At 41.1% G+C, this 26,199-nt stretch overlaps 1 protein-coding gene and 1 long non-coding RNA gene across 15 annotated transcripts in view; both read right to left on the bottom strand.

Moving 5' to 3' along the window:
* Positions 1 to 26,199, bottom strand: part of FAM168A (family with sequence similarity 168 member A) — a 362,823-nt gene that overhangs the window by 202,334 nt on the left and 134,290 nt on the right. For 8 of the 14 annotated variants that reach the window (XM_038386531.2, XM_038386450.2, XM_038386496.2 and 5 more), the window contains one exon: positions 15,012 to 15,099. In XM_038386531.2, the coding sequence (XP_038242459.2) occupies positions 15,012 to 15,099 (88 nt within the window). Of the gene's footprint in view, positions 1 to 15,011; positions 15,103 to 18,035; positions 18,138 to 26,199 lie in introns of all 14 variants that reach the window. The other 6 variants (XM_038386405.2, XM_038386325.2, XM_038386381.2 and 3 more) reach the window with 2 other exon arrangements.
* On the bottom strand, positions 19,326 to 24,340 carry LOC122457864. The gene is made up of 2 exons (XR_006277543.1): positions 20,561 to 24,340; positions 19,326 to 19,850 (listed from the first exon to the last, which is right to left on the bottom strand). It is a non-coding gene; the product is annotated as an uncharacterized LOC122457864 (long non-coding RNA).

Here is a 26,199-nt window from a genome sequence, read left to right as displayed (position 1 = left end):
GCAGTTGGTTGGAGCTCAGTGGGGTTGGGATCCGGGTGTAGAGGGCTAGTCTGGGTGGTCCAGGTGTAGAGGAGGTGGGGCTAATCAGGGTAGGGGTTTGAGTGTGGGATGGCTTCAGTGCAGAGGTGGTGGCCCAGATGCAGGGGGAGGGACTCAGCAGGGAGTAGTCTGGGTGTGGGGGATCCGGATATAGGGAGTCCGGGTGCCTGGGGGTTAGGCGGATGGGGGAGCAGCTCCCTGTACAGTGACCTCTCCCCCTGAGGCTGAGGAGCGATGAGGGCAGAAAGCGGTGGGGGGGGCAGAGCTTCCTGCAAGCAGGGGAGGTTTCTGGTGTTGGGTCTGACCCTGCCCTGGCTGTTCCTTGCAGGGGAAGAGGAAGTCCCATCCTTTCCTGTCCCCAGCTGGGACTAGTAGCTGAGCCCAGCATAGGATAAGAGCCACGGGTCGGGGATTCCCCAGCCTCGCCTCTTCCCCCGCCCCCCCAGTGGTCTCTCTCCCCACTGGCTGCTCTGGGTGCCTGAAATGACAAGCCTGCACTGCTGGGGAGGGGCACATAACTGCTCTTGCGGCTTTCCTTTGCTTCCCCATCAGAAGTTATTCTTCTGCAGGGAAGCAAAGAAATCTGTGGGGGACAGGAATACTACGTGCATGCAACGGCACCGCATTCCCCCAGGAGCAATGGAGGCATTATGGTCTTCTACATACAAGAATATTAAAGAAGATTTTTTTTCTCAAGGTTTTATGTTTCAAACTGCTGAAGAAATATCAAATTTCTTTAGTAAAAGCAGCTGTGGAATATATTGCATTTTGCCACCAGATTAGATGTGAACTGTAAACATGAAAAAAAAATCTATTTTTCCAATGCTACTCTCTTTGCTCAAATCTGTCATAACAACAAAGTTATTGGAGAAAGGAAGGAAGGGACAGAAGTTTACCATGCAGCAGGAACTGCCCCCTTTTATCATCTGTTCCTTTTTGAAATCTTAGCAAAAGTCATAAACAACTTAATCTAACGCATCATTTTGTAAGGTTGGAATGAAAGACAAACACGCAAAATGTTAAAGCAATCTCTCTGGGCAGCAGAAGGCAGCCAGTCAATAAACTGGTACAGAATGCAGCAGCCTGCTTATTAAGTGGTGCTTTCCTGATAGCATCACCTCACACCTGTGCTCTGTGATCTGCACTAGCTGCCTGTTGGTTCCCAGATGGAATTTAAGATGCTGGTTTTGACCTATAAATCCTAAGTGACTTGGGAACTTCCTAATTGCGAGTCTGCCTCTCTTTTTTATCATGCTGCCACAGCTTGGCTCACAGGAGGCACTCAAGCTGCATCCCTCCTCAATTTAAGGCGGGGGGTGCTGGCCGTTGAGCGCTTTCCCATTGAGGTACCCTCAGTTCTGAACCAAGCTGGTCCAAAACAGCTATGAGCTGATGGCCTTCAGAGCATACTGTGAAGTGTATTTATTTGTGTAGGCTGTTGCGGGTTAGAGATCTGAGCAGGAGAGGTGAACTTGGTGCTTGTATGTTTTTTAAAGGGCTGGGTTATCACTGTTATTTATTATTTGTATTATTGTAGTATCTCAGAGCCCTATTCATGGATGAAAGTCCCACTGTAGTAGGAACTGCATAGACACAGAACAAAGAGACAGTATGGGAGAAAGCACAAAAGGGCTTGTTTGAAAATTGAACAAATAGGTGATAGAGGTTGGCATCATGGGCCAATCGGCGGCAGGAGTCAACACTGATAGTGAATGAGAGACGATAGCTAGAGTGGGGATATGACATGAAGGGCCTTGCAAGTGAAGACAAGTAGCTTATATTTCATTTGATAAAGAAAAGAGAACCAGTGAAGGGATGCACAGAGAGGGGTGACATGTTCAAAGCAACAGGCAGGGAGAATGACCTTTCAGCAGCATCCGGAATGGATATGAGCAGGGTGGGACTGCAATTGTCAAGGCCAGTGAAAAGAATGGTGCAGCATTTGAGATGTGAGATGATGAGAGCCTGGACAAGAGTTTTAGCCATGTGGATATACAGAAAAGGCTGTGTCTTAGAGATGTTGGCCAGAAAGAATTTGCAAGACTTAGACATAGCCTGGATGTGAGGATGCAGAGAGAGGTCTGAGTCAAAGGTGCTGCCCATGTTATGGGCCTGAGTGACAGGCAGAATGGTGGTGTTGTTCACAGTGATTGAGAAAGGAGGTAGTGGGGAGGGATTTTTTGTTTGGGGGGGGTGAGAGAGAGCGAGAGAAATATTATGTAGATATAGACAGAGATATAAATTTGTATCAGAAGCATCCAGAGCACTAGGAAGGTAGCTTCATTATTATTATAAAAATCCAAAGACATACAATGAATAGTCTCTTTCCTGTATTGTCTCAAATGTCCAATTATCTTCCCATAACAACTAACCAGCAAGCAGAAGAGTATTGCACATGCAGAAGATATGGTGTCTGCATTAAAGATTTTATAATTTTAAAAGTAAAACAAATGATAACCCACAGACAAAGCACTAGGTGACCAGGAAATGGAATAATCTCATAACTGTGAAGGATGTGTGTGTGAGAGAGAGGTAGGGGTGTGAGTGTGAGACAGAGAGAGAGAGATGCTAGCACTTCTGCAGGTGGAGGATTAGGACTAGTAGAATGCATGAAGTAGTAAATTTTGAAGAGGCGTTTGAGAGTACGGATGCATGCTACACTGGGAACAGGGATCTAACTGTAGGAAGCAGCATGTTAGATGGTACAAAAAGAATGTGGCAGAAGGATACAAAGGAATTAGGATTGCATGGGCAGTGCAGGAACACAGAAGAACATACATTATACCAATGCTAGTCAGTGGGTTGCCTACTCGGAGAATAGTGGGAAACCGGAAAAGCAGCCCTTGTTTAGCTCCTCTTACAATTTAAAAAACTCCTTCCAAATAAAAGTTGAGGGCAGTTACAGAAAAAGAAATAAAAACCCAAATATTTTGCCTCAGTGTAATGGACTGTGGGCACATGTACATATAGCCACAGGTCTCTTAGCCAGGATCAAACGCAGGCTCTTCAGCACCAAAAGCACAATCCTCTACCACTTGCTAAAGAAAAACTCTTTACTGAGAAGGGACATGACTGTAGGGCTGTGGCAGCCCACCAGGGGATGTCATGCACTATTCCAGTATAATACATAAATTCCCCCAGATAATTATTGACCAACTTCACAACTTAGGGCCTCTGCACGCTGCCGTAACATTATTTCGTAATTATAACTACAACTACGATAAAAATCATCAAATCATTCTAGCAAAGTTTCATTAATCACAGCACATTATAAATGTAATTTCATCATTTTCTGACAAGGGAAGGAGATTATAAGGCAATTTATAATAGACTTTTCTACAGTTTCTAGGCCTGAAGTCAAACAAACCACTGTTCCTCAGACGTTCTTGTCAACTGCTGGAAATGGCCCACCTTGATTATCACTACAAAAGGTTTTCCCTCCTTCCCCGCTCTCCTGCTGGTAATAACTCACCTTACCTGATCACTCTCGTTACAGTGTGTATGATAACACCCATTGTTCTGTGTATATAAATCTCCCCACTGTATTTTCCACTGAATGCATCGAGCTGTAGCTCACAAAAGCTTATGCTCAAATAAATTTGTTAGTCTCTAAGGTTCCACAAGTCCTCCTTTTCTTTTTGCGGATACAGACTAACACGGCTGCTACTCTGAAACCTACAATGTACATTGATCCTCTACTAGTGATTCCACTCCATCAAGCTAATTTATTTGTCTCAAGAATGGCACACACCCTAAAACTTAAAATCACATAAAGTAAAAAAAAAAAAAAGGAGGACTTGTGGCACCTAAGAGACTAACAAATTTATTAGAGCATAAGCTTTCGTGAGCTACAGCTCACTTCATCGGATGTATTTGGTGGAAAAAACAGAGTGCATCCAATGAAGTGAGCTGTAGCTCACGAAAGCTTATGCTCTAATAAATTTGTTAGTCTCTAAGGTGCCACAAGTACTCCTTTTCTTTTTGCGAATACAGACTAACACGGCTGCTACTCTGAAACCTCTCAAAGAAAAGTGTGTCTTAGCAAAAATTGACTTACCCGGCACTTTGATTAGTACTGGCACAGCTACTCTGAACAACTTCCATCTGAAATTCTAAGTGTTATAAGGAATGGCCAGAATAGATTTGTCAAGAACAAACCATGCCAAGCCAACTTAATTTCCTTCTTTGACAAGGTTACTAGTCTAGTGGATAGGGGAAGCATTATACATGATATATTTTGATTTTAGTGCGGCTTTTGTCACAGCCCTAAATGACATTCTCATAAGCAAACTAGGGAAATATGTACAAAATAGGGTACAATATTGGTTTAAAGATTGTACTCAAAGAGTAGTTATTAATGGTTTACTGTCAAACTGGGAGAGTGTATCTAATAGGGTTGAATAGGGATCAGTCCTATGTCTGGTAATATTCAATATTTTCATTAATGATTTGGACAATGCAATGAAAAGTATGCTTATAAAATGTATGGATGACAGCAACCCGGGAAAGGTTGCTAGTACTTTTGAGGAAAGGATTAGAATTCAAAACAACCCTGACAAATTAGAGAATTAATCCGAAATCAGCAAGATGAAATTCAATAAAGAGAAGTACTACTCTTAGGACTTGTCTATACTACCCACCAGATCGGTGGGCAGCAATCAATCCAGTGGGGGTTGATTTATTGTGTCTAGTATAGACGCGATAAATCAACCGCTGAGTGCTCTCCCATCGACTCCGGTACTCCACCAGAACGAGAAGCATAAGCAGAGACGATGGGAGAGCGTCAGCTGTTGACTTACCGCAGTGAAGACACCCCGGTAAGTAGATCTAAGTACGTCAACTTCAGCTACACTATTCATGTAGCTGAAGTTGCGTATCTTAGATCAACCCCGCGCGGTAGGGTAGACAAGCGCTTAGGAAGGAAAAATCAAATGCACAAACACAAAATGGGGAATAATTGACTAAATGCTAGTACTATTGATAAGGATCTGGAGTTATAATGGATCTCAAATTGAATATAATGACAACAATGTCACATAGTTGAAAAAAAGACAGATATAATTCTGGGGTGTATTAACAGGTGAACATATGTACGACATGGGAGGTAATTGACACATGCTATTTCGCACTGGGGAGGACTCAGCTGGAGGCTTGTGCCCAGTTTTGGATTCCCCACTTTAGGAAAGATGTGGATATATTGGAGAGACTCCAGAGGAGAGCAACAAAAATAGTAAAAGGTTTAGAAAACCGAACCTATGAAGAAAATTTAAAAAACTGGGCATGTTTAGTCTTGAGAAAAGACAACTGAGGGGGGACAATTTTCAAATATGTTAAAGGCTGTTATAAAGAGTACAAAAAGAAAAGAAGTACTTGTGGCACCTTAGAGACTAACAAATTTATTTGAGCATAAGGTTTCATGAGCTACAGCTCACTTCATCGGATGCATTCAGTGGAATGAATGGTTTGTTTTTTTGTTTTTTTTTCCACCAAATGCATCCGATGAAGTGAGCTGTAGCTCACGAAAGCTTATGCTCTAATAAATTTGTTAGTCTCTAAGGTGCCACAAGTACTCCTTTTCTTTTTGCGAATACAGACTAACACGGCTGCTACTCTGAAACCTCCTCACTTAATGTTGTAGTTATGTTCCTGAAAAATGTGACTTTAAGAGAAACGACGTTAAGTGAATCCAATCTCCCCATAAGTATTAAGATAAATAGGGGGGGATAGGTTCCAGGGAAATTTTTTTTGCCAGACAAAAGGCATTATATACATTTTAAACAATTTTAAACAAGCAATTTAATACAGGTATTAAACAGGCTGGCAGCCCCCCATGCACCTCCCCACCAGCAGACCCTGCACATCTGCATCTTCCCCCTGCTCCCTGCCTGAGGCAATCAGCTGTCTTGCAGCGTTCAGGAGGCTGGGGGGAGGAGTGAGGACCCAGCATGCAGCCTCCCCCGCCTCATGCCCACAGCAATCAGGTGGTTTGCAGCGTTCAGGAGGCGGGGAGGGATGGGGGAGGCTGCGCGCCGCATCCTCACTCCTTTCCCCAGCCTCCTGAACACCGCAAAACAGCCGATTGTAGTGGGCAGGAGGAGCAGGGGGAAGGTGCTGATCTGTGGGGTCCGCCAGCAGGCGGGGGGGAAGCGGGTAGGGGGGCTGCCAGCCATGGATAAAGCAGGCAGCCAAACAACATTATAGGGGATCACTGCACAACTTTAAAAGAGCATGTTCTGAATGGAACAGGGACATAAGATCGAAACAACATTAAGCGAGAGGACATTAAGTGGGGAGTTACTGTACAGTGATCAACTGGTCTCCATGTCTACTGAAGGTAGGACAAGAAGTAATGGGCTTAATCTTCAGCAAACGAGATTTAGGTTAGATATTAGAAAAAAACTTTCTAACAATAAGGGTAGTTAAATTCTGGAATAAACTTCCAAGGAAAGCTGTGCAATCCCCATCATTGGAGGTTTATAAGAATAGGCTGGAGAAATACCTGTCAGAGATGGTCTAGGTTTACTTGGTCCTTCCTCAGCACATGGAGCTGGACTTGACCTTGCACGGTTCCTTTCAGCCTTACATTTCTGTGATTCTAGTAGTTTAAATCCTATGTTAAAAACACTACCCGTATGATTGAAGACTCTTCCATGCCAACAGTCAACAGGTTCCTGGAACCATCAGTCATGTGAGTATTCCCACTGAAGTTAATAGTGCTACACAGGGGAGTGAGATTATCCATGTGAGGGCAGGATTGACACCATATTGGATTTATATGAAAATGAAAATTAAACTGGGGAGGATTTTAGGACTTGTTACAAAATATTCAGTGCTGAACTAAACACAAAAGTAGCACCAAAGTAAGAAAACAGAAACAGATGTCTTGGTGGAAAATCTAGGGAACCTGGCCTTTCAATGACATACCGCATTCATTTCAAGCAATAATAGGCCACAAGATAACAGACCTTAAAATCCCAACATTCTGATTACCTGATTTTTCTTCTATTTGGAGTCCATCTACCATTTTATCCACTAGTGCTAGAAAGGAATGTTTTATGTAAACGCAAATGCATGTGGAAATGTGAAGCTATTAATGTTTGGAAGGATAAATATTTGTATAATTTAAATTATTATATTTTCTGCCCATGTGTGTTAAAAAAAGAAGAAGAAAAAAATAAAAAAGTTGAAAAAGCAAATGCTATGTTAAGTTTGAAAAATCAAAAGCTCTAAAAGTAGGGCTGGAATTAAATGAGTTAAGACTGCTTCCACAATTTAAACTCAGCCTTATTACATATATGTAGTATTTTCAAGTCCTATCTTCTTGGTCAATATAAAGCCTCGTACTTTTTTAAACCTTCGCATTACAGCAATGGTAGATGTTTGCCTTAAAAGTGGGGGATGGGGGGGAAGAGTCCCCCTCAAACAAGAATGCAGAAATAATCCTGAATTATTCAGCTGGGAAACAAATAAGGGTTTTCAACAGACCTTGGAAGTTCCCTGCACAGCAGCAATCTGTCTTGCACCTATGCTAACCAACATTTTAGATGGCTTAGACAGACTTTTTAGAATAGAATAATATTAGATATTTTAAAATAAGGAAACTATACTGCACAATCAGAATTACAAGATTAATACCCATCAATTGAATCCTGCAAAGTGATCGCTGTAAGAGACTGCTGACATGCTATCCCACCAAAATGAATAGGACTCCAGAGTCAAAACATTTCTCATGGAAAACACCCTCTTCCTAAACCAGGCAGCTGTTAGCTCTGTGACAGTATCACACACAGAGAGAGGTCTATGGCCCCAGACCTGTAATGAGCTCCTGTGCCCACACAAAAAGAAAAGGAGTACTTGTGGCACCTTAGAGACTAACAAATTTATTAGAGCATAAGCTTTCGTGAGCTACAGCTCACTTCATCGGATGCATCCGATGAAGTGAGCTGTAGCTCACGAAAGCTTATGCTCTAATAAATTTGTTAGTCTCTAAGGTGCCACAAGTACTCCTTTTCTTTTTGCGAATACAGACTAACACGGCTGCTACTCTGAAACCTGTGCCCACACAGAGGCCCATTGCAGGACCGGAGCCTCAGACCACCTGCACCACACCTAACAGTTTCATAATTCTTTACTTAATATCTTCAAGGCAACTTGAAAAATGTCCTCAAACTCCTCCAATTTAATTTTTCTGAGAAAGCACATTTAGTTTCTCTGCTTTAATATCCTCCAGAACAGCTTGCAAGGATGCAAGTATAATTAATGTAACTGCCATTAACTTGCTTAGTTAAGCTATGACAAATGGAGTGTTTAAGTATGAAGAAATGGCATTGTCAGGCAGGATATTTTTCTAACAAACAAAATGGTTTCTTTTCTTTTCTTTTTTTTTGGATGATGGTTGAGGCAAACTTTATACATCAAAGAGAGGCAATAAAGGATAAAACACCTTTTTGTTTTATCTTGCAATTTACCCTTAGGCTGCCATAAAAGAAACCAAAAGAAAAAGTCCTCTGAATCCATATTCAGAAAAGGGTTTGAAATATTGCCTGGCAAAGGCAACAGCCCTTTCCTTGAATGACTTATGCCAGATATTTCTATCTCTGTTTCCAAATAAAGATACACTCCATTCTGACTCTATCTCATGGACAACCAATTTAAAATCCAAGCTCTAGTGTGATTCAAATATTGCATCAGTGAACTATGCTCAAATTCACACTGTAACTAAATAAATCATCTTCCTTTTTTATTTTCATCTACATTCTTAGGGACCTTGTTAAGCTTTTGTAAGTCTGATTTTACCACCATTTTCCATTCAAGGTTTTCTGCCCTCGCTAGGGTCTTTGCCCTGCACACAGGAAGGTCATTTCACTACCTAATTAGCTGATGTGTAAATTTGCCTTGCTCCCTGAATTCTTTACAATTTAGCTCAAAGCCCTCTTAAAGAGGAAGCTTAGTTCTTAAATCCATTTACCATTAACTTTGCTAGTGAAAACAAAGACACAACAGGTGAATTCGCATGGTTTGAGAAGAAATTAACTAAATCTACAATTACATGATAAATACCCCTGAACTACTTAGTGTAAGAGGAACCTTCAGAACATCAATTTTAACAATACCATTATTATTTTTCCTTTTCAAAACGTGTTTTTAGTCACCTGAAGTTCCATTTTCAGCTTCCAGTCAGTGTGATGCAAATTCCGTGCAGTCACAACTACTAGGAAAGCACCAGGAGCAATGGATCCAGTGTTGAGGGCAAAAGTAGGTGACTCGTTTTTATATTATAACACAAAATAAAACCTCACAGCAACTGGACACAACCAGTGGGACTTTTTAGAATGTAAAAGGTACACAGAGGATAATTTTCTCTTAATGCTGCTATTTGAAGCATTCAGCATGCAGTTGTGTAGGGATAACTTATTTAGAAGAGAGACAACTCTCTGAAATTCTCCTTTCACAAAGGTCAAGTTACCAATTTTATACAATTTGCATCTCCATATTTAAAAAATATTGCCTTGTCAAATGCCAGGTAGGCTGTTTAGATAGTTTCAGACAGTTTAAGAGCAGAGCTAGGAGATCTATATCAAAAGTGTATTAATGTGGAGATTTAAAGACATAGAAAGCATTAAAATGAGAGACAAGTGGACGCTTTGTCAAAACCATCTGTCTGCTAGAGAGCATGAAATCTCTGTTGCTTTCTAAAGCAGAAAGATAAATGTGTATTTATGAGCTCAATCACCCCAACATTGCTAGAATCTGTAGTCACTCTTAAAATGGTGATATTACTGATGAGACTATCATTCCTGGAGAATCTGTATACTACTGTTTCAACTCTGAGACCAAAAATCCCTTGAGCTGCAGTATCTCTTATAGAACAAGCATAAATTTAACAGGACACGTACATTGATTTTTAAAAAAAGAAAAGGAGTACTTGTGGCACCTTAGAGACTAACAAATTTATTAGAGCATAAGCTTTCGTGAGCTACAGCTCACTTCATCGGATGCATTTGGTGGAAAAATCCGATGAAGTGAGCTGTAGCTCACGAAAGCTTATGCTCTAATAAATTTGTTAGTCTCTAATGTGCCACAAGTACTCCTTTTCTTTTTGCGAATACAGACTAACACGGCTGCTACTCTGAAACCATTGATTTTTAAGAGATCAAACATGACTAGAAATGGGGAAATGCCCTTTACTTGTTACTTACACCACAGATTACCCCACAGGCCACCTCTTGGCTGTGCAGTCACCCAGCTTTGCCTTACCCATATGAGTACCCCACTGAAGTCAATGAGAATATTTGTGATCAAGACTTATCCCTTGATGTACAATTCCATTGATTGTTGATCACTTTGCTCTGCTCCATGGAAACACAGCCCCTGCAAATCTCACACCTTGGAAAGAGTCAAAACATCCTACCCACTACATAAGAGAGAAGGAAGCATAAACGTAGGAAGACACTTAATAGATAATTACATAATCTTGGCTCTACACATCCAGCAGTGCATCCGAAGGAATGGAGATATGGCACTTTAATTTTGAAGGTGCCCATATACTTTGTGTTAACAAGAAAGTACAGGTTCACAATGTAAGAACAGTGCTTCTTTGCATTAATATGAAGCTAAATGAGTTCCTTGATATGTTTTTCAGTAAAATAAAGACTTTTTAAATAGACTCCTAGCAAAATCAATTGAATACTTGTTGGTAAACATCTTAATTAATAACTCAGGCTACATCCAAGTCTATTTTATTTTTATTTTCAAATAACCACTTCTTCCCTCTCACTCTCAGATACAAACACTAGTCTTTAGCAGAGCTGAACAGATCAATTTGAGGATCCCATATTTCTTCCATCATCTACAGCAGTGGTTCTTAACCTGGGGTGCACGTGCCCCATGGGGGTGCAAGATTGCCCTTTCTGGGGGTGCAAGACATGCCAGATGTTTTTAGAAGGTAAATCATCGAAAACACAAATTAAGCACAGGCACGTAAGTACAACTACTTTGTTTCATCAAACCTAAGTATTTATTATTATACATTTTTAACGATTAGTGTAATATACAAACAAAAAATATATCTAGGTTTAAAGAACTGACCTACTTCAACTATTTTTGATAAGAGGTGTGAGAACATATTTTGATTTTTTATAAGGGGTGCGAGAACTTATTTTGAGAACCAAACGGGTGCAGGCTGCAGTAAAGGTTAAGCCCACTGAAAGAGTAACTCGATGTTAGCACAGTGTATCCTGGCTACTAATTACATAGCCATTATAATGAACATATCTGGACTCCTTGTTCAGGATACAATAATGCTAAGATGATAGTTTTAGTCCTACCCAAGAAACATTTTCATCAGTTCAGAAAGAAGCTCAGTTACTTAGAGAATAGTCAGCCAGAATGACCAGTGTGTTACAGAATCTTTACTGGATAGTGCAACAGGTGATGTGGGGTAGAACAGACCCTTCACTAGGTCAGTCCCAACTGGGCTTCAAACCAGACATTAGTGTCGCTGTTCAGTATAAGATTAGCTAGCTCCTGGTCATCCCTAAAACAACAATGGAGTTTTAAATGTCAGCTCTAGTAAGTATTGCACATCATGTCACTAATTTGGACTCCAGAGCATGAATGACATCAATAATTCTTTTCACTCACATAACACTTTTTTCAAAGCACGTTACAAATACTATTTGCTCAGTGCTTACACAGCCCCTGTCAGGTAAGTAAGTATTGTCCACATTTTTGAGATGGAGAAACTGAGATAGATTAAAAATGACAGTGTGAGTAGCGGTAGAGCCACAGCTAGAATCTGGGAATTCCTGGCTCCTATTCCCACAATCAGCCCAGTAGATAACACTGCCTCTCGCTATTCCCTCAGACCATTCATTATCATTTATTAAGTCACAACTGTATGCTCAGTGTTGTACAAGACCAAGATACTTAATCAAATTCAAACCGAAGGTTTTTTAATTTTATATTTTGCTTTCTGAGTATCAGACTAGAATACAGTATTTGCAAAACAAAATTGTATTGTCAACAATTTATCACAGAAATTCTCATTCTGAATTTTAGGCTAACTTTTTTTTGTGACAGGACTTGCTTCAATACCTTCTAATAACCCTATTCCCTCTATAATGGCTCCTACAAGCAAGGTCAACATTATACAAGTATTCCCATTAAAATTCCATTTTTCAAAAATTTAATCTGTCCACAAAAACTAATTTGACGTTTGTGTGATAGTCTACAGACTGCCCTGTCAGAATTTATTGATTTGGTATAGAGATGCAGGGGATGTAACAGAGATGCCTGACATTGCCTCTGAATCACATTCATTCAAAGGATGAGAAAGAATATCTGTTGCATAGGTTCATCAAATTTGCTATGTATTCTGGCCAATTTACTACTTCCTGTCAATTTTAATATGGACACTTCTATTAGGGTGACCAGACGTCCCGACAAAATCAGGACTGTCCCAATATTTAGTTGTTTGTCCCGATATTTTGCTTTGCTGGCACTCTGGCTTTTTTTTTTTTTTTTTTGCTTGAGGCAGCAAAAAACCTAGAGCTGGTCCTGGTGGGCGGTAAGCCTGTGGCTGCCCCACCATGTGTCCTGATATTTTGTTCTTGTCATCGGGTCAACCTAATTTCTATTATGCTGTCATAAATATAAAGAGAAGGGTAACCACCTTTCTGTATACAGAATTATAAAATCCCTCCTTGCCAGAGGCAAAACCCTTTCACCTGGAAAGGGTTAAGAAGCTAGGTAACCTCGCTGGCACCTGATGAAAATGACCAATGAGGAGACAAGTTACTTTCAAAGCTGGGGCGGGGGGACGGAAACAAAGGGTCTGTCCGTCTGTATCTGTGTGATGTATCTGTCTATTTGATGCTTTTGCCAGGACTAGGTCAGGAATGCTCTTCAGAAGTTCTGTTAAGTTAGTAAGTAATCTAGCTAGAAATGTTTCAGAGTAGCAGCCGTGTTAGTCTGTATTCGCAAAAAGAAAAGGAGTACTTGTGGCACCTTAGAGACTAACAAATTTATTAGAGCATAAGCTTTCGTGAGCTACAGCTCACTAGAAATGTGTTAGATTTCCTTTTGTTTAAATAGCTGATAAATAAGCTGTCTGAATGGAATGTATATTCCTGGCTTTGTGTCTTTTTGGAAATTAAGGTTTTGCCTAGAGGGATTCTCTATGTTTTGAATCTGATTACCCTGTAAGGTATTTACCATCCTGATTTTACAGAGGTGATTCTTTTACTTTTTCTTTAATTAAAATTCTTCTTTTAAGATCCCAATTGCTTTTTCATTGTTCTTAAGATCCAAGGGTTTGGGTCTGTGTTCACCTATGCAAATTGGTGAAGATTTTTATCAAGCCTTCCCCAGGAAAGGGGGTATTGGGCTTGGGGGGATATTTTGGGGGAAAGACGTCTCCAAGTGGGCTCTTTCCCTGTTCTTTGTTTAACACGCTTGGTGGTGGCAGCATAGGATTCAAGGACAAGGCAAAGTTTGTTCCTTGAGAAAGTTTTTAACCTAAGCTGGTAAGAATAAACTTAGGGGGTCTTTCGTGCATTGTCCCACATTTCTACCCTAGAGTTCAGAGTGGGGAAGGAACCTTGACATGTACTTTAAAAGAAAGCAAGGCCAAGAACCAAGGATCAACATTCTTTTTCTAAAAGTATCTGCACAGCAGTGAAAGTTAAGACAGATTATACTTATCTGCAAGAGGAAAGATGCATTACAAGAAAATAAATATTTTGCCAAAATTAACACCACACTAATTTTAATTAATTCAAGAAGGAAATTTGTTAGAGCTCAAAATACCATGATTCTGTAATTTCCAAAGAAAAAAGGCTTTCCCAGCAGCACTTCTCAGAAATCTGTACTATTTGTTTCTTCTCCTAGCTGAAGCTTTTGCAAATGTACCCGAATGAGTAACTTTATTTCTCTATGGCGTTGGGAGTGACGTGAGGTGCAGCAGTCTAAAATATCCATCATACAGTGCAAATATTTCAGATAAATAATTTAGGGTCAGGAAAGCGCTTCCTATGAGTGTTTTTGAATTATTCATTGAATAGTAAGCACAAAAAAAACAACCGTTCAGAGTGCCTTTAGCTTCTCTGCTACACTAAAAAATAATGAAATTAAGATCAACTAAGTCAATTTTTATTGACCAATATTTCCCATAAATGTTCTAAAGTGACATGCAAACAAATTAAACAATGAATTTTTAGACTCTAGTTCTTTTCCTTCCCCCACTCCGACCCAGTGATCTCTCTGAATTTCTGCTGGGACATTGACTCTTCCTTCCTCTCTCCAGGATAGCCCTCTGATGGATCATCCATCTTCCCCATGCCTTCTCCCTTGTGATGTTGTCCTTCATCTTTGTTCTGCATCATCTCCTCCGCCTGCATTTTAGATTTTCTCCTGCTGAATGAAACTGACTGCAGAACCGGCAAAGAGTTTTTTTGGAGAGCAACATGTTATTCCTCCCTATTTGTTTCTACTGCAAACTCGATAGTCTGTTCCTAGCTGCCTGCTCCAACAATGGACGTGCACCATAAAAGACTCTGAAATAGGCATTTTGGACACTTAAAATCATCTCTGAAAGCCTTAACAGAGAATTGCTCGTTTCCTGGAGATTATTAGGAAAATCTAAGGAGGGCGGGGGGGGAGGATTTTGTGCCTAAAGCTGTAGAGAAAACATAGTGTGAAAAGACAGGAAAGCAAGAACATGCCAGCTGTCTATCTGTTAAGAAAGTGGCCTTCCAAAGCATAAACTGGTACTTAAAATTGAGCCTTTTATGGAAACTCCAGGAAAACAGAAAGATCTAGGATTGTGCTGAGCACTTTGCTATAACAACACGTCACAGAATGCCTTTTTATATTAGCTAACTGGAATGGAAAAAAAGAAATTTACCAATTGATCTTAATCTGCTCTAACCATAAAATGCCAAATTCCAAGAGTTACTTAAAACTAAACTTACCTGTGTAAGCCATGTTCTTAGGGTTTCCATAGGGAGCCCCAGGTTGAACAGGGCTGTAAACAGGATTCATTGTGGAAGACTGAGAACTCTGGAGGAGGGGAAAAAAAAATAATTAAGAAGACAGTCTTATTTTTCTTCAACACTAGTCTTCTGTTGAAAGGTCTTTGCTTGTACTAGATGCTAGCGCTACCATGTTATTATTCAAGACACACTAAGCTGTAAAAAAAATATTTACAATTAGGCATTATAACTAGATAGTATATTTAATAATTCAAATTTCAGATCCTTCAATTAGTTCCCTTAAATTCTTCACCATTACATGTCCTCCTTACAAAGCACCTGGAGTGTAGGATAAAATTAGTCTTACACATCCCCAGCTTCCAAAGTGTTTTGCAAATTACTCCTGAGCAAAGGAAGGGAAAAAAAATCAGGATCCTCTTTCTACTGTACAATGGATACAGAGAGTAGAGTGCAAAACCTGCAGTAATTCAGTTGCCCCACTAGGGGGAGCTAATGCTTTTTGGGTAATGAAAAAAACCACCAATGAACATCAAGCCTCTCAAAGATTAGTTGGCAAAAGAGCACTCCCTGCTGGTAATGCTAAGAGCTGCAGATACACAAATTCTCAAGCAGTTTACAGAGTTTCTCTATGAACACAACAACCTTGTGCCTGGAAATTAATCTCCTTTGAAACCTCTTTTAAAAGACCAGCCTTAACATTACTCCTTCACAGCACAGCATACTAAGCTATTATTTATTGAACATCAGTGTGCGCGCAGTGCTATTTGAAATCGCCACAGTCACTGCCCCAGACATAAAATGACCGGTAAGATTTTTAATAGCATTTCTGCTCATTATCTCTCTAATAAAGATGATTAAAGAGAGCCAGGTTATTTTTTCTTAAGCTTTTATTTAAAGGAAAGCAAGGGACCTGGGAATTTGTGTCTAGTAACTGTCAGTTAAGCAACTGCTCAGTTAATTAGCTTAATGAAGCACATTCTCAATTCTGATTAATGGAAAAATCAGTCATTAAGCTTTATGAGGCAACACATTTGTCTCCACAGCTATCTTGTGACAATTTCAAACATGGAGCCCACCACACTTACCTTAAACTGTCTTTTAAAAAAATCTTTTATTTACATAAAATAAAACCATTCTTTTCAAACTAGTCTTTCCTGATTGATGTGCAATTTGTTAGATCATTAACTCCTTCAGTTTCACCTCAGATAGTAAACAAGTCAACAATTGGTTTGACAACAATTACTACTTAATTAAGTAGTCTTCCCTCCATTCCCAAGTTAGCTTGAAATTCTGTAACAAAGGGAAAACCAGGGATGCCAAACATGCCAAAGGATAACGCTACAGAATCCAAATAAATGTATTTACAACACTGACTGGAATAAGTGTAAGCCAAAGTGGCTTCAGAAATACACAATGGAAAGTTTCTTAAAAAGATTAACACGTAACATCATTGCAAAAACCTACTTATATGAAACGGATTCCTGGAGATTTTCCCAGAATCGTCAGGACAGAGTTTATGGTTTCCACAGTAATTAGCACTTGCCCCTCTTGCTCTCAGCCAGCATTGCAAGTTACTATGGCTATGGTCTACATTTAAACCACTATAGCGGCACAGCTGCAGCTGCACCACTGTAGCATTTCAGTGTAGACACTCACTACAGAGATAGGAGTAGTTCTCCTGTCTCTGTAGTTAGTCCCCCTCCCTGAGAGGTGGTAACTAGCTTGATGGAAGAATTCTTCCATCGACCTAGCACTGTCTACACCAGGGGTTAGGTCAGCTTAAGTATGTCACTCAGCAGTGTGGGGGTTTTTTCACACCTAGGAGCAACACAGCTGGGTTGACCTAATTTTTTAGTGTAAACCTGATCTATATTATAGGGGAACGGCAGCACTACTAGAGTTAAGGTTGCATCATGACTTATCCTTAAAACTCAACCTTTCTAAAATCTCTAAAGCTGACAGACTTAGTTGGTTTCCTTTGAAATTTGCTTTGCCTCAGGGTAAGGTTAATGACCCAATGAGGGGTCTTTTGAGCAGGGTTTGCGATGATAAAAGCCCTGAAAAAATAGCCATTTTTCAAAAAGTTTCTAGGTGGGTTTCTTTCTTTCTTTCTTGCACTGAGGAAACGATCAAACTATTTATATCACGCAGGTCATCATGGTCCTGCATTTTATCAACAGTTTATCCAAGGTAGCCTATGGCACTTTAACTCTTGGGGGGGATCCAAACTGAGAATGGTATTTAAGAAAATGTATTTTACCATGTGCATGCACCAATAGAAAAAAATGGCTAAAGGCTTTCCATTCCCACCACATTATATGCTTTAAAGCTTGACTCTTGTAAATGTTCTAAAATCCAAACAGTTCCTCGGCTAGTTTTTAAATTTGGTGTCCCTCATGGGGCACAAAAGCAGCATTAGGGGTCCTAATTTGAGGTAATTTGACCAAGGGGTTCCTGAGATACAGGGATACATCCCCCCCAATTTAATTTCCTTCTGTTGCCTTGTACTGTTAAATTGAAAGGTGCTAATGATGGGATGAATATGGACCTCATGGAAATGGATGGCTGTGAACTCAGCCCTCAATTAACATAACTAAGGATAAGTTAATCACAAACCTAGGACACAAGGCATTTTGGACTGCATGGCTGGGATTTGCTACAATTTGTAAGGTCTTGTCTACACTACAAACTTTTGCTGACAATCAAAAAGCACTATAATTATATCACTAATGCATGTTCACAGTAGACTCCCTCTGATAGCAGAGTGCTTCCATACTTGGTGCTCTATCATCAACAGTGAGAGCAGTGCACTGTGGGTAGCTATCCCACTGTGCTACTCGCCACCTTCTGCAGCTAGGACTTGTGGGAAGGCAGAGTGGATCGCAGCACATCATAGGTGCAGGATCAACATCCTATGATGAAGTTTTTCCATCCCAGCATTCCATGGGTTTCCGACTGCATTTTGCAGCATTTTTCAACAGTCCCTGTTTACTGTGTGCTCACCATCTCTGTCTGAAAGGATGGATCCAACACTGCTCTCTGCTGTTGTGGTCACTGTTATGGCCATATCACGTCTGGTCATGCAGTATATCATGAGCTCCCAATCTGAAGAGGAAACAAGCACTGAGTGGTGGAATCGCATTGTTATGCAGGTCTGAGATGATGAGCAGTGACTACAGAACTTTCGGATTTGGAAAGCCACCTTGTGTGCAGAGCTCGCCCCAGCACTGCGGCACAAGGACACCAGAATGAGAGTTGCCCTCTCGGTGGAGAAGTACGTGGCTATCGCTGTGTGGAAGCTGGCGACTCCAGACTGCTACTGGTCGGTCACGAATCAGTTTGGAGTCAGAAAGTCAAACACTGGGGCTGCGTTAACTCAAGTGTGCAGGGCCATTAATTGCATCCTGCTATGAAGGACCGTGACTCTTGGCAATGTGTGTGAAATAGTGGATGGCTTTGAGGAAATAGGATTCCCTAACTGCGGAGGGGCGACAGATGGAACGCATATTCCAATTTTGGCACCAGACCATCTTGCAATGGAGTACGTCAATAGAAAAGGGTACTTCTCTATGGTATTGCAGGTGCTCGTGGATCACCGTAAGCATTTCACTGACATCAGTGTGGGATGGTCTGGAAAGGTGCATGACACATGTATCTTCAGGAACACTGGGCTGTACAGATTAGAAGATTCCAGTGGGGAATGTTGAAATGCCCATAGTGATTCTGGGAGACCCAGCTTATCCCTTACTCCCATGGCTCATGAAGCCTTACACAGGAAACCTGAACAGCAGCAAGGAGCACTTCAACAGTAGGCTGAGCAGGTGTAAAATGACAGTGAAATATGCCTTTGGCAGATTAAAGGCATGCTGGTGCTGCCTTTATGGCAGATTGGACCTAAATGAGGAAAACATTCCTATCATCGTAGCAGCCTGTTGCACACTCCATAATATTTGTGAGGCTAAGGGTGAAAAGTTTCCCCGGGGTGGAGTGCTAGCACTGAGTGCTTGCCTGGCTGCTGGTTTTGAGCAGCCCGAAACCAGGGTTTATTAGAGTGGATCAATGGGGGAGATGTTAGAATCAGGGAGGCTTTGAGGCAACATTTTGATAATGAGAACCAGGAATGTGTACTTCTACATAGCAATCTGCCATGCTTCATTAACTTCAGTTACCTTGTTTTGCCTAAAAATTGTGATGCTTCCTGAGTGGGATTTATACTAAGTAAATGATTAAACTGCACCTATATATTACTACCCGCACCAATCACTACATGTAGGACACAAAAAGATTGGTTTGCTTTCACAGAGTTTGTTTTTATTAAACACAATTAAAACACAGAAAAGGTTTGGTGGGAAGGGAGATAACAGTGAAGGACCGTGAAGGCTCTCAGAGCTGTGCATAAGTCCAGCTATCATTTTGGAACCTGTCCAAAGGGATGGAGCAAACAGGATTTTCAGACATGCTAGGAAGTTGCACCGAATGTGTGGGAGGAGTTTGGGAAGGGCATTGAAAATAGTTCTGTATTGGCTGAGGAGGGAGGGCTGAGCACACATCTGTTCTGACTGTAGCATGATTAGGGACTTCAACATCTCTGTTTGTTCCTCTATCACTTTTATCACCCACTCATGGCCCTTTAGAATGCGCTCCTCACTCTCATTTCTGTACTGCCTTTTCCTTTTCTCTCCACTCCATGTTCTCTTTTTTCAGCCTCTGAGGATTGGAGCACCTCTCAGAACATGTCCTCCTTGCTACGCCTTTGATGCCTTCTTATCTGGCAGAGGCATTCTGCCAGCATGTAGGAGGTTTCCCCGAAAGCCACATCTACAGAAGCACAAGAAACAATGCACAGAAGCATGATGGTTAGTTCATGCACAGCATTCAATCATTACAGTAAAATACACCTCTTGTAACATACCATTCACTTTCTCACTGACTCTTGGCAAGCATATATTTTGGGCATGCACCCTAAACGTGGTGAGTTAGACCTGAGTGGGGGGTGGGCATTCAAGATAGGGAAAGGGTATAGGTGATGTTTTCAGGGGATCAGTGAAGGCGACTATGGACAATATTGTAAATTTTGCCACCATATCCCACAGGCGGGGGTCACTGAAGCCAATATCTCACTCCTGAGGGCAAGCAAGGATGTAAGGGTGCATCTACTGCATGCATGCGGGTTCAGACCCGTACCTATGTTGCTCACCTATGTGCTGCCTTGGTCCCTCCACAAGTGATTGCCAAGTGGCATAAAAAAGTTTCCTACGATGAGGGAAGGAACAAAGCAGCTCTGGCAAGGAACCTTCAGCAGAGAATTGGTGAGTACCTCCAGGAAAGTTTCCTAGAGATCTCTCTGGAGAATTCCTGTGAAATCTTGGTGTGCATTAACACACTGTTCCACTGCACTGCTTAGCTGCACACACAAACACAGCTAGTCTTGTACATTTCTATCCCTTCACCCTCTTCAACAATACACAGAGAAAAGGACAGCTCTACCTCATCTAACCAAGCAGCATCAACTAAAAAAGATCACTTACCAGGGCTCTCCTCTTCTGCATCACGGGCACCAGAGATCAACTGCTGCGACTGGCTAGATCCCTCAAAAGTGGAAAAGAGGTCCTGACTTGCCATGCCACTGGACAACCCTGACGTGTGCTCCACATCATCCTCCAACTCAATCTCCTCGTCCATGACTTTGTCCTCAGGGTTAGATCCACTGTCTGCCACTTCCAGCCCTACCAAAGTATCCACGGGCTTTTGGTGGTGGGGTCACCGCCGAGGATGGGGTCTAGCTCCTCACAGAAGCTGCAGGTCTTTCCCAAAAGCACCAGAGTGAGGGTTTGCCTCCCTTGCATTCTGGTATGCTTGCCTCAGCTTCCTTATCTTTGCTCGGCACTGAACTGTGTCCCGATTCGTAGCCCTCATTGCTCAGGCCACGAGAAATCTGCCCATAGGTATTGAAGTTCCTACAGCTGGAGTGCAGCTGGGATGGACAGCCTCCTCTCCCCATATACTCAGCAGATCCAACAACTCAGCTGTGGTCGAAGCGGAAGAGCATTTGCTGCTGACAACGCCATGATAAGCTGGGAAGATGTGATGTGATGTCCGGTCCACACAGAGCAAACAGAAAATGGAATTTCAAAAATTCTCAGGCCTTTAAAGGGGGAGGGGTGGATACCTGCGTACCTGGGTGCAGAGCAGCGCAGTTCAAACTGCTGACCAGTGTGGTCAGGATAGCCAATGTCAGACACCTGCTGGAGGCCATTTACAGTGACAAATCCAAGTGCGGTGTCTACACTGACACTTTGTCGATCTAACTTTGCCTCAAAAACATCTCTATGCCTCTCATCAAGGTGGATTTATTTTGTCGGCAGAGCAGGAGAGTTTTGTCGGCAGGAGGAGCAGCGCAGTATGTATACCTCCACTGCTTTGTCAACAAAAGGTGCCTTTTGCCAATAAAAATGTGTAGTGTAGACAAAGCTTAAGCTCCTCAGGATAGATACTGTCATTATTGTGTTTGCACAGGGCCAGTACAATGCAGCCCAAATTTCAGTTGGGGCCTCTACGTGCGATCACAATATAAAATAGTAATAATTTAGCAAACCCATTTCAAGCAACTAGCACTCTTTGGGTTGTATAAACAGTAAAAACAAGTGGAAGAAAATTCCTTTATTAGGTCCTCATGAAAGAAAAGTTCCTCTTTGGCATGGATAAAATGATTGCACTCACATTATAGATTTGAGCATGCTGCAGGAATAGAGGTTTACACTTCCTTCCCTGTTTGGTATGCAGGGCTTTTATTTCAAGATAGTGTGATTGAGTGAATGTGAACTGCATTTCACATGAAAAAAAATCGCGTCTAGTTTTAAATGTATTCAGGTTAGCTTCCAATACATTCCATGACACTGTATCATTCAACTATATATTTCAAATTCATTATGGCATTTGCAAAGCTACAATGAAATAAGAATAAAACAGGATTAGCAAAATGAAACCTATTTCAGCACAGTATTTTGTGGTGCTTCCATGTGGCCATGAATACACAATAAAAAGACTACCAGAAATTAAGTGTAAACAGGCAAACAAAAGCCTGGCTCCACTACATGCATCTTCTACTGCTTTTCAGTTCCCAAGGCACTGACGCTTGGTTTCTTAGAAGCTGCTCAGACTCTTTACCAAACAGTTGAAGTCATAAGAATTCCAGAAGGAATGTCATGGGAAGCACCTGCTGGCAAACAACCTTGGGATACTTTCCTGCTGTAACCTGGTTACATTTTTATCTATTTTATCTTTCCAGCCAAAGTGCATGACATCTTTCCATCACACTGGGAAATTACTTCAGATGAAGTGTAAACAGAAATACAAGAGAGGTCAGCCTAAGAGTCTGCATCACATCACTCAGCAGGCCAATATGTCAGTCAAAAGAGGTTTACTAGGGAGATTTCAAAGTAGTACACACAGCCTTCTCTGTGTGGTGAATGCTGAGCTTGAACTTTCCATGCTATTAAGTGGCTGCACAGTTACACCCCGGTGCTCTCGCCTCACTGAACAAAAGAGTGCCTCTAGATAGTGTGATGAAATGAGTGTGAAGCTCAGCACTATATACAGCTGCTGCCAAAGCTACGAGAATCAGAAAAGACTGCTGCCACAGTTCTCTGTCCTCTTGTCCATTCCATTCATCAGGCAATGGTTACTCAAGGACACTGGCAACTTAAAAGTCACTTCTGCTTGACTTTTTTTTTTTTTTTTTTTATGACCACCACCTAAAATTACTATAAATGAAAAATTACGGGGAAAAATCTCTTCCTTTTTCCACTTTTCTTTACTTTGTGTTTAATTACACCGTTGCAAATTGCATTGCATTGGCCATTTTACACATTGAACTCAACAGTCCTACTCCTGTGTGTGTGTTTTTGCAGGATTTGGGACTTAGAGCACCTTCTTCCCTGGGTTTGCATATTTCATACAACAACCAAGGAGAGACAAATATTGCGAGTAGGATAATGCTATTGAAAAACCACGACATTTGGCAATGGGGACTCAGGGACATATGCTAATACCTGAAAGTACTTTTCACCTTTTATGTTAATGAATTAGATTTCAAATAGATAGCGTCCTTCTAAACACAGAGTGTTATTTACAAATATGTTTATATTAGTTGTGCTTTTAAATAATTTGAGGCATTTCTTTGTGGCTCTTGTAAGTCTAAATAAATACATCTAACACTTCAAAACTGAATGCATCATGCTCTGTGTGGATAATTCTGAAAGCCCCAGAAAGGAAAGATATTGTTTAATTTTAGAGCTTTGGTCAAATTGACTTTCCCATTGACATTCCATGAGACTGAGGTTCCTATATGCCTAACTCAAATTTGAAAATGGGACTTACACTTATAAGTCACTTAATCACTTTGAAATAGGTGTGTGGACCCTTGCGCATTTCTTTGGAGGTGAAATGGAAGTTTCTCCTTTGAGTCTTTGTACAGACTAAAAATGATTTCCTTCACAAAAGAAAGTATAGAATCAAGTGAATGTGGACACTATTGAAAGATATACCAGCAAGATACACTTTTTCCTCACTCTGAAAATCACCTATTAAGTATAAATCACACACTTTATGTAAGTTCAACACCAATGTGGACATAAGAACTGGCCATCAACAAGATTAGGCTCAAAATTAGACAAAGCTTTCTAACCATCAGAGAAGTGAAGTTCTGGAACAGTCTTCCAACTGGAGCAGTGGGGGCAAAAAAGTCTAACTGGCTTCAAGTCTGAGCTTGACAAGTTTATGGAGGGAATTTTATGATGAGACTGTCTACAACAGTGGTCCCCAACATGGTGCCCACGGGAGCCATGGCACCCGCTGGGGCATTTTTGTGTGCCTACAGGACACCGCGTCACCAAAATACCGCCGCCAAGCACGGCTGCCAGAGAACCACCTGCTGAAATGCCGCCAAGATGTGTTGCCGTTTCTCAGCGGCATTTTGGTGGCGGGGTGTCCAGCACCCACCACAGTCTTCTGGGAATAGCAATATGCTATTCCCACAGAAAGATTGGGGACCACTGGTCTACAATGTCATGTAGCCGATCTGCGACTGCTAGCAGCAAATATCTCCAATGGCTGGTGATAGGAGAGTAGATGGGGAAGGCTGAGAGTTACTACAGAGAATTCTTTGCCAGGAGTCTGCCTGGTGCGTCTTACCGACATGCTCAGGGTCTAACTGATCACCATATTTGGGGTTGGGAAGGAATTTTCCCCTGGGGAAGATTGGCAGAGATCCTGGAGGTTTTTCACCTTCCTCTGCAGCATGGGGCCTGGATCAATTGCAGATTTAAACTAGAATAAATGGTGGATTCTCTGTAACTTGAAGTCTTTACACCTTGATTTGAGGACTTCAGTAACTCAGCCAGAGGTTGTGGGTCTATTACAGGAGTGGGTGGATGACTTTCTGTGGCCTGCAGCGTACAGGAGGCCAAACTAGATGATAATGATGGTCTCTTCTGACCCTGAAGACTATGAGTCTGTAATTATATTCAGCCCAAATCCTTCTATAAACATGACCAGACCTTCTGACACTACATTATATTCGTGTTCCAATAGTTTCTTGACAAATATTCAGTTGTTTGAAGCTTGATCCTCAAATGCGATTCTCTAAAAATATCTAATCAACTTCTGATTCACCAGGTAAAGTTTAAATCAGGGAATCTATGAGGCTGTGCATTTTTCTCTCGAAAAAAAAAAAAACCATTCCTTAAACTATACTCCTTATGTTTGTAAAATTAAGCCAGGACATCACCCTGGACCCTGAACTTTTTCTTCTTCCACTTCTCATGTAGGCCAATGGGTTGACTCCCCTTTTGGTGAAACCCTAGTCTTTGCTTTCAACACTTCTCACCTGGACAATGACAATTCCCTATTTTCTCTTAAAATTCCAGTTCTCCAGACTCTAGTGCAGTGATACGCAGACCTCAGTGCTTCAGGAGCGAAATTAGCCACGAACGTTACCCAGTCGTCTGAATTCGTTGTTTCATTTACTATATATGTGTGTGTGTGTGTGTGTGTGTGTGTGTGTATACACACACAAACTATTCTCACAGCAAAATGACTGACCAAGTATTATTATTTTATCAATTACAACTGGTTAATAACACAGTAAAAGCATCCTGATTGGTTAATAACTTAGATTGGTTAATAATTAAATCACACAGTGTTTTAATAACATGTGCTGCAAAGAGCTGCAGGACACACATTAAAAAGCCACTTGCGGCTCGCGAGTTTCAGTCCGAGCATCACTGCCCTAACAAATGCTGTTGCCTAAACTCATAACAAATCAAGCGCAAATGTCACCCGCATCCTCAAACCACCTCACTGATTCCCCATTAATTTCTGAATTCAGTTCACAACTGCCTTCCCCACCAACTAATATTGTAGCAGCCCTTCTCTCGCTCTCTCTCTCTATTCCCTACCCACTTAGCACTAGCCTCATCTGACTCTTCACAAAAATCTTGCCATTGGTTGTGGGAGACCTTTCTCCTCTGCCATCTGGAACAGCTTTCCTCTAGCTCTCTGGTTCAGGAACCTTCCATATTTCTGATCTCAACTAAAAATGTCACTTCTCCTTTAACCAGGTCTACATATTTTTTTTTTTGACAGTGTTGCTTAGGACTGTGACTTTCACTGATATAGTTATACCAGTACAATCCATAGTGTGGACGCAATTATATCAGTATAAACCTTACACCGCTATATGTTATCCCTCTTCCTCTGTGGGAACAGCTTAGTGTGTCATAACTACAGCCACACTAGGAGGTTGTACATTTTAACTGTATTGGAAGACAAAGCTTTAGTAATACCATTTTGAGACATGGTTTGATGAAAGACGTTTGACCAAATGAAGTACTGTTTTGCATCATAGCTATATTAGCATCATTACAAGAACTAATTTACATAAAGGTATGGCCTTTATTAAAATTGGAATCTCTTGAATTTACATAATAGCTAAAAGGATACTAAGAAAATATTAAAAATGAGATCAGGGTTATCATCCGATACAATCAGGTAGGTTAAACACAGAAACATGAAGGGTAGCTAATTCAGTACTGAATGTAAAACACCTGATTATCTTTCATGAGCAGGTCTGCAGCTCTGGACATGGATTAAAACATATTAGCCATGA

This window comes from Dermochelys coriacea, chromosome 1 (assembly GCF_009764565.3).
Source record: "Dermochelys coriacea isolate rDerCor1 chromosome 1, rDerCor1.pri.v4, whole genome shotgun sequence".
NCBI lineage: Eukaryota > Metazoa > Chordata > Testudines > Dermochelyidae > Dermochelys > Dermochelys coriacea.
Note: the sequence above shows the minus strand (reverse complement) of the source record. Positions and strands in the feature narration are given on the sequence as shown.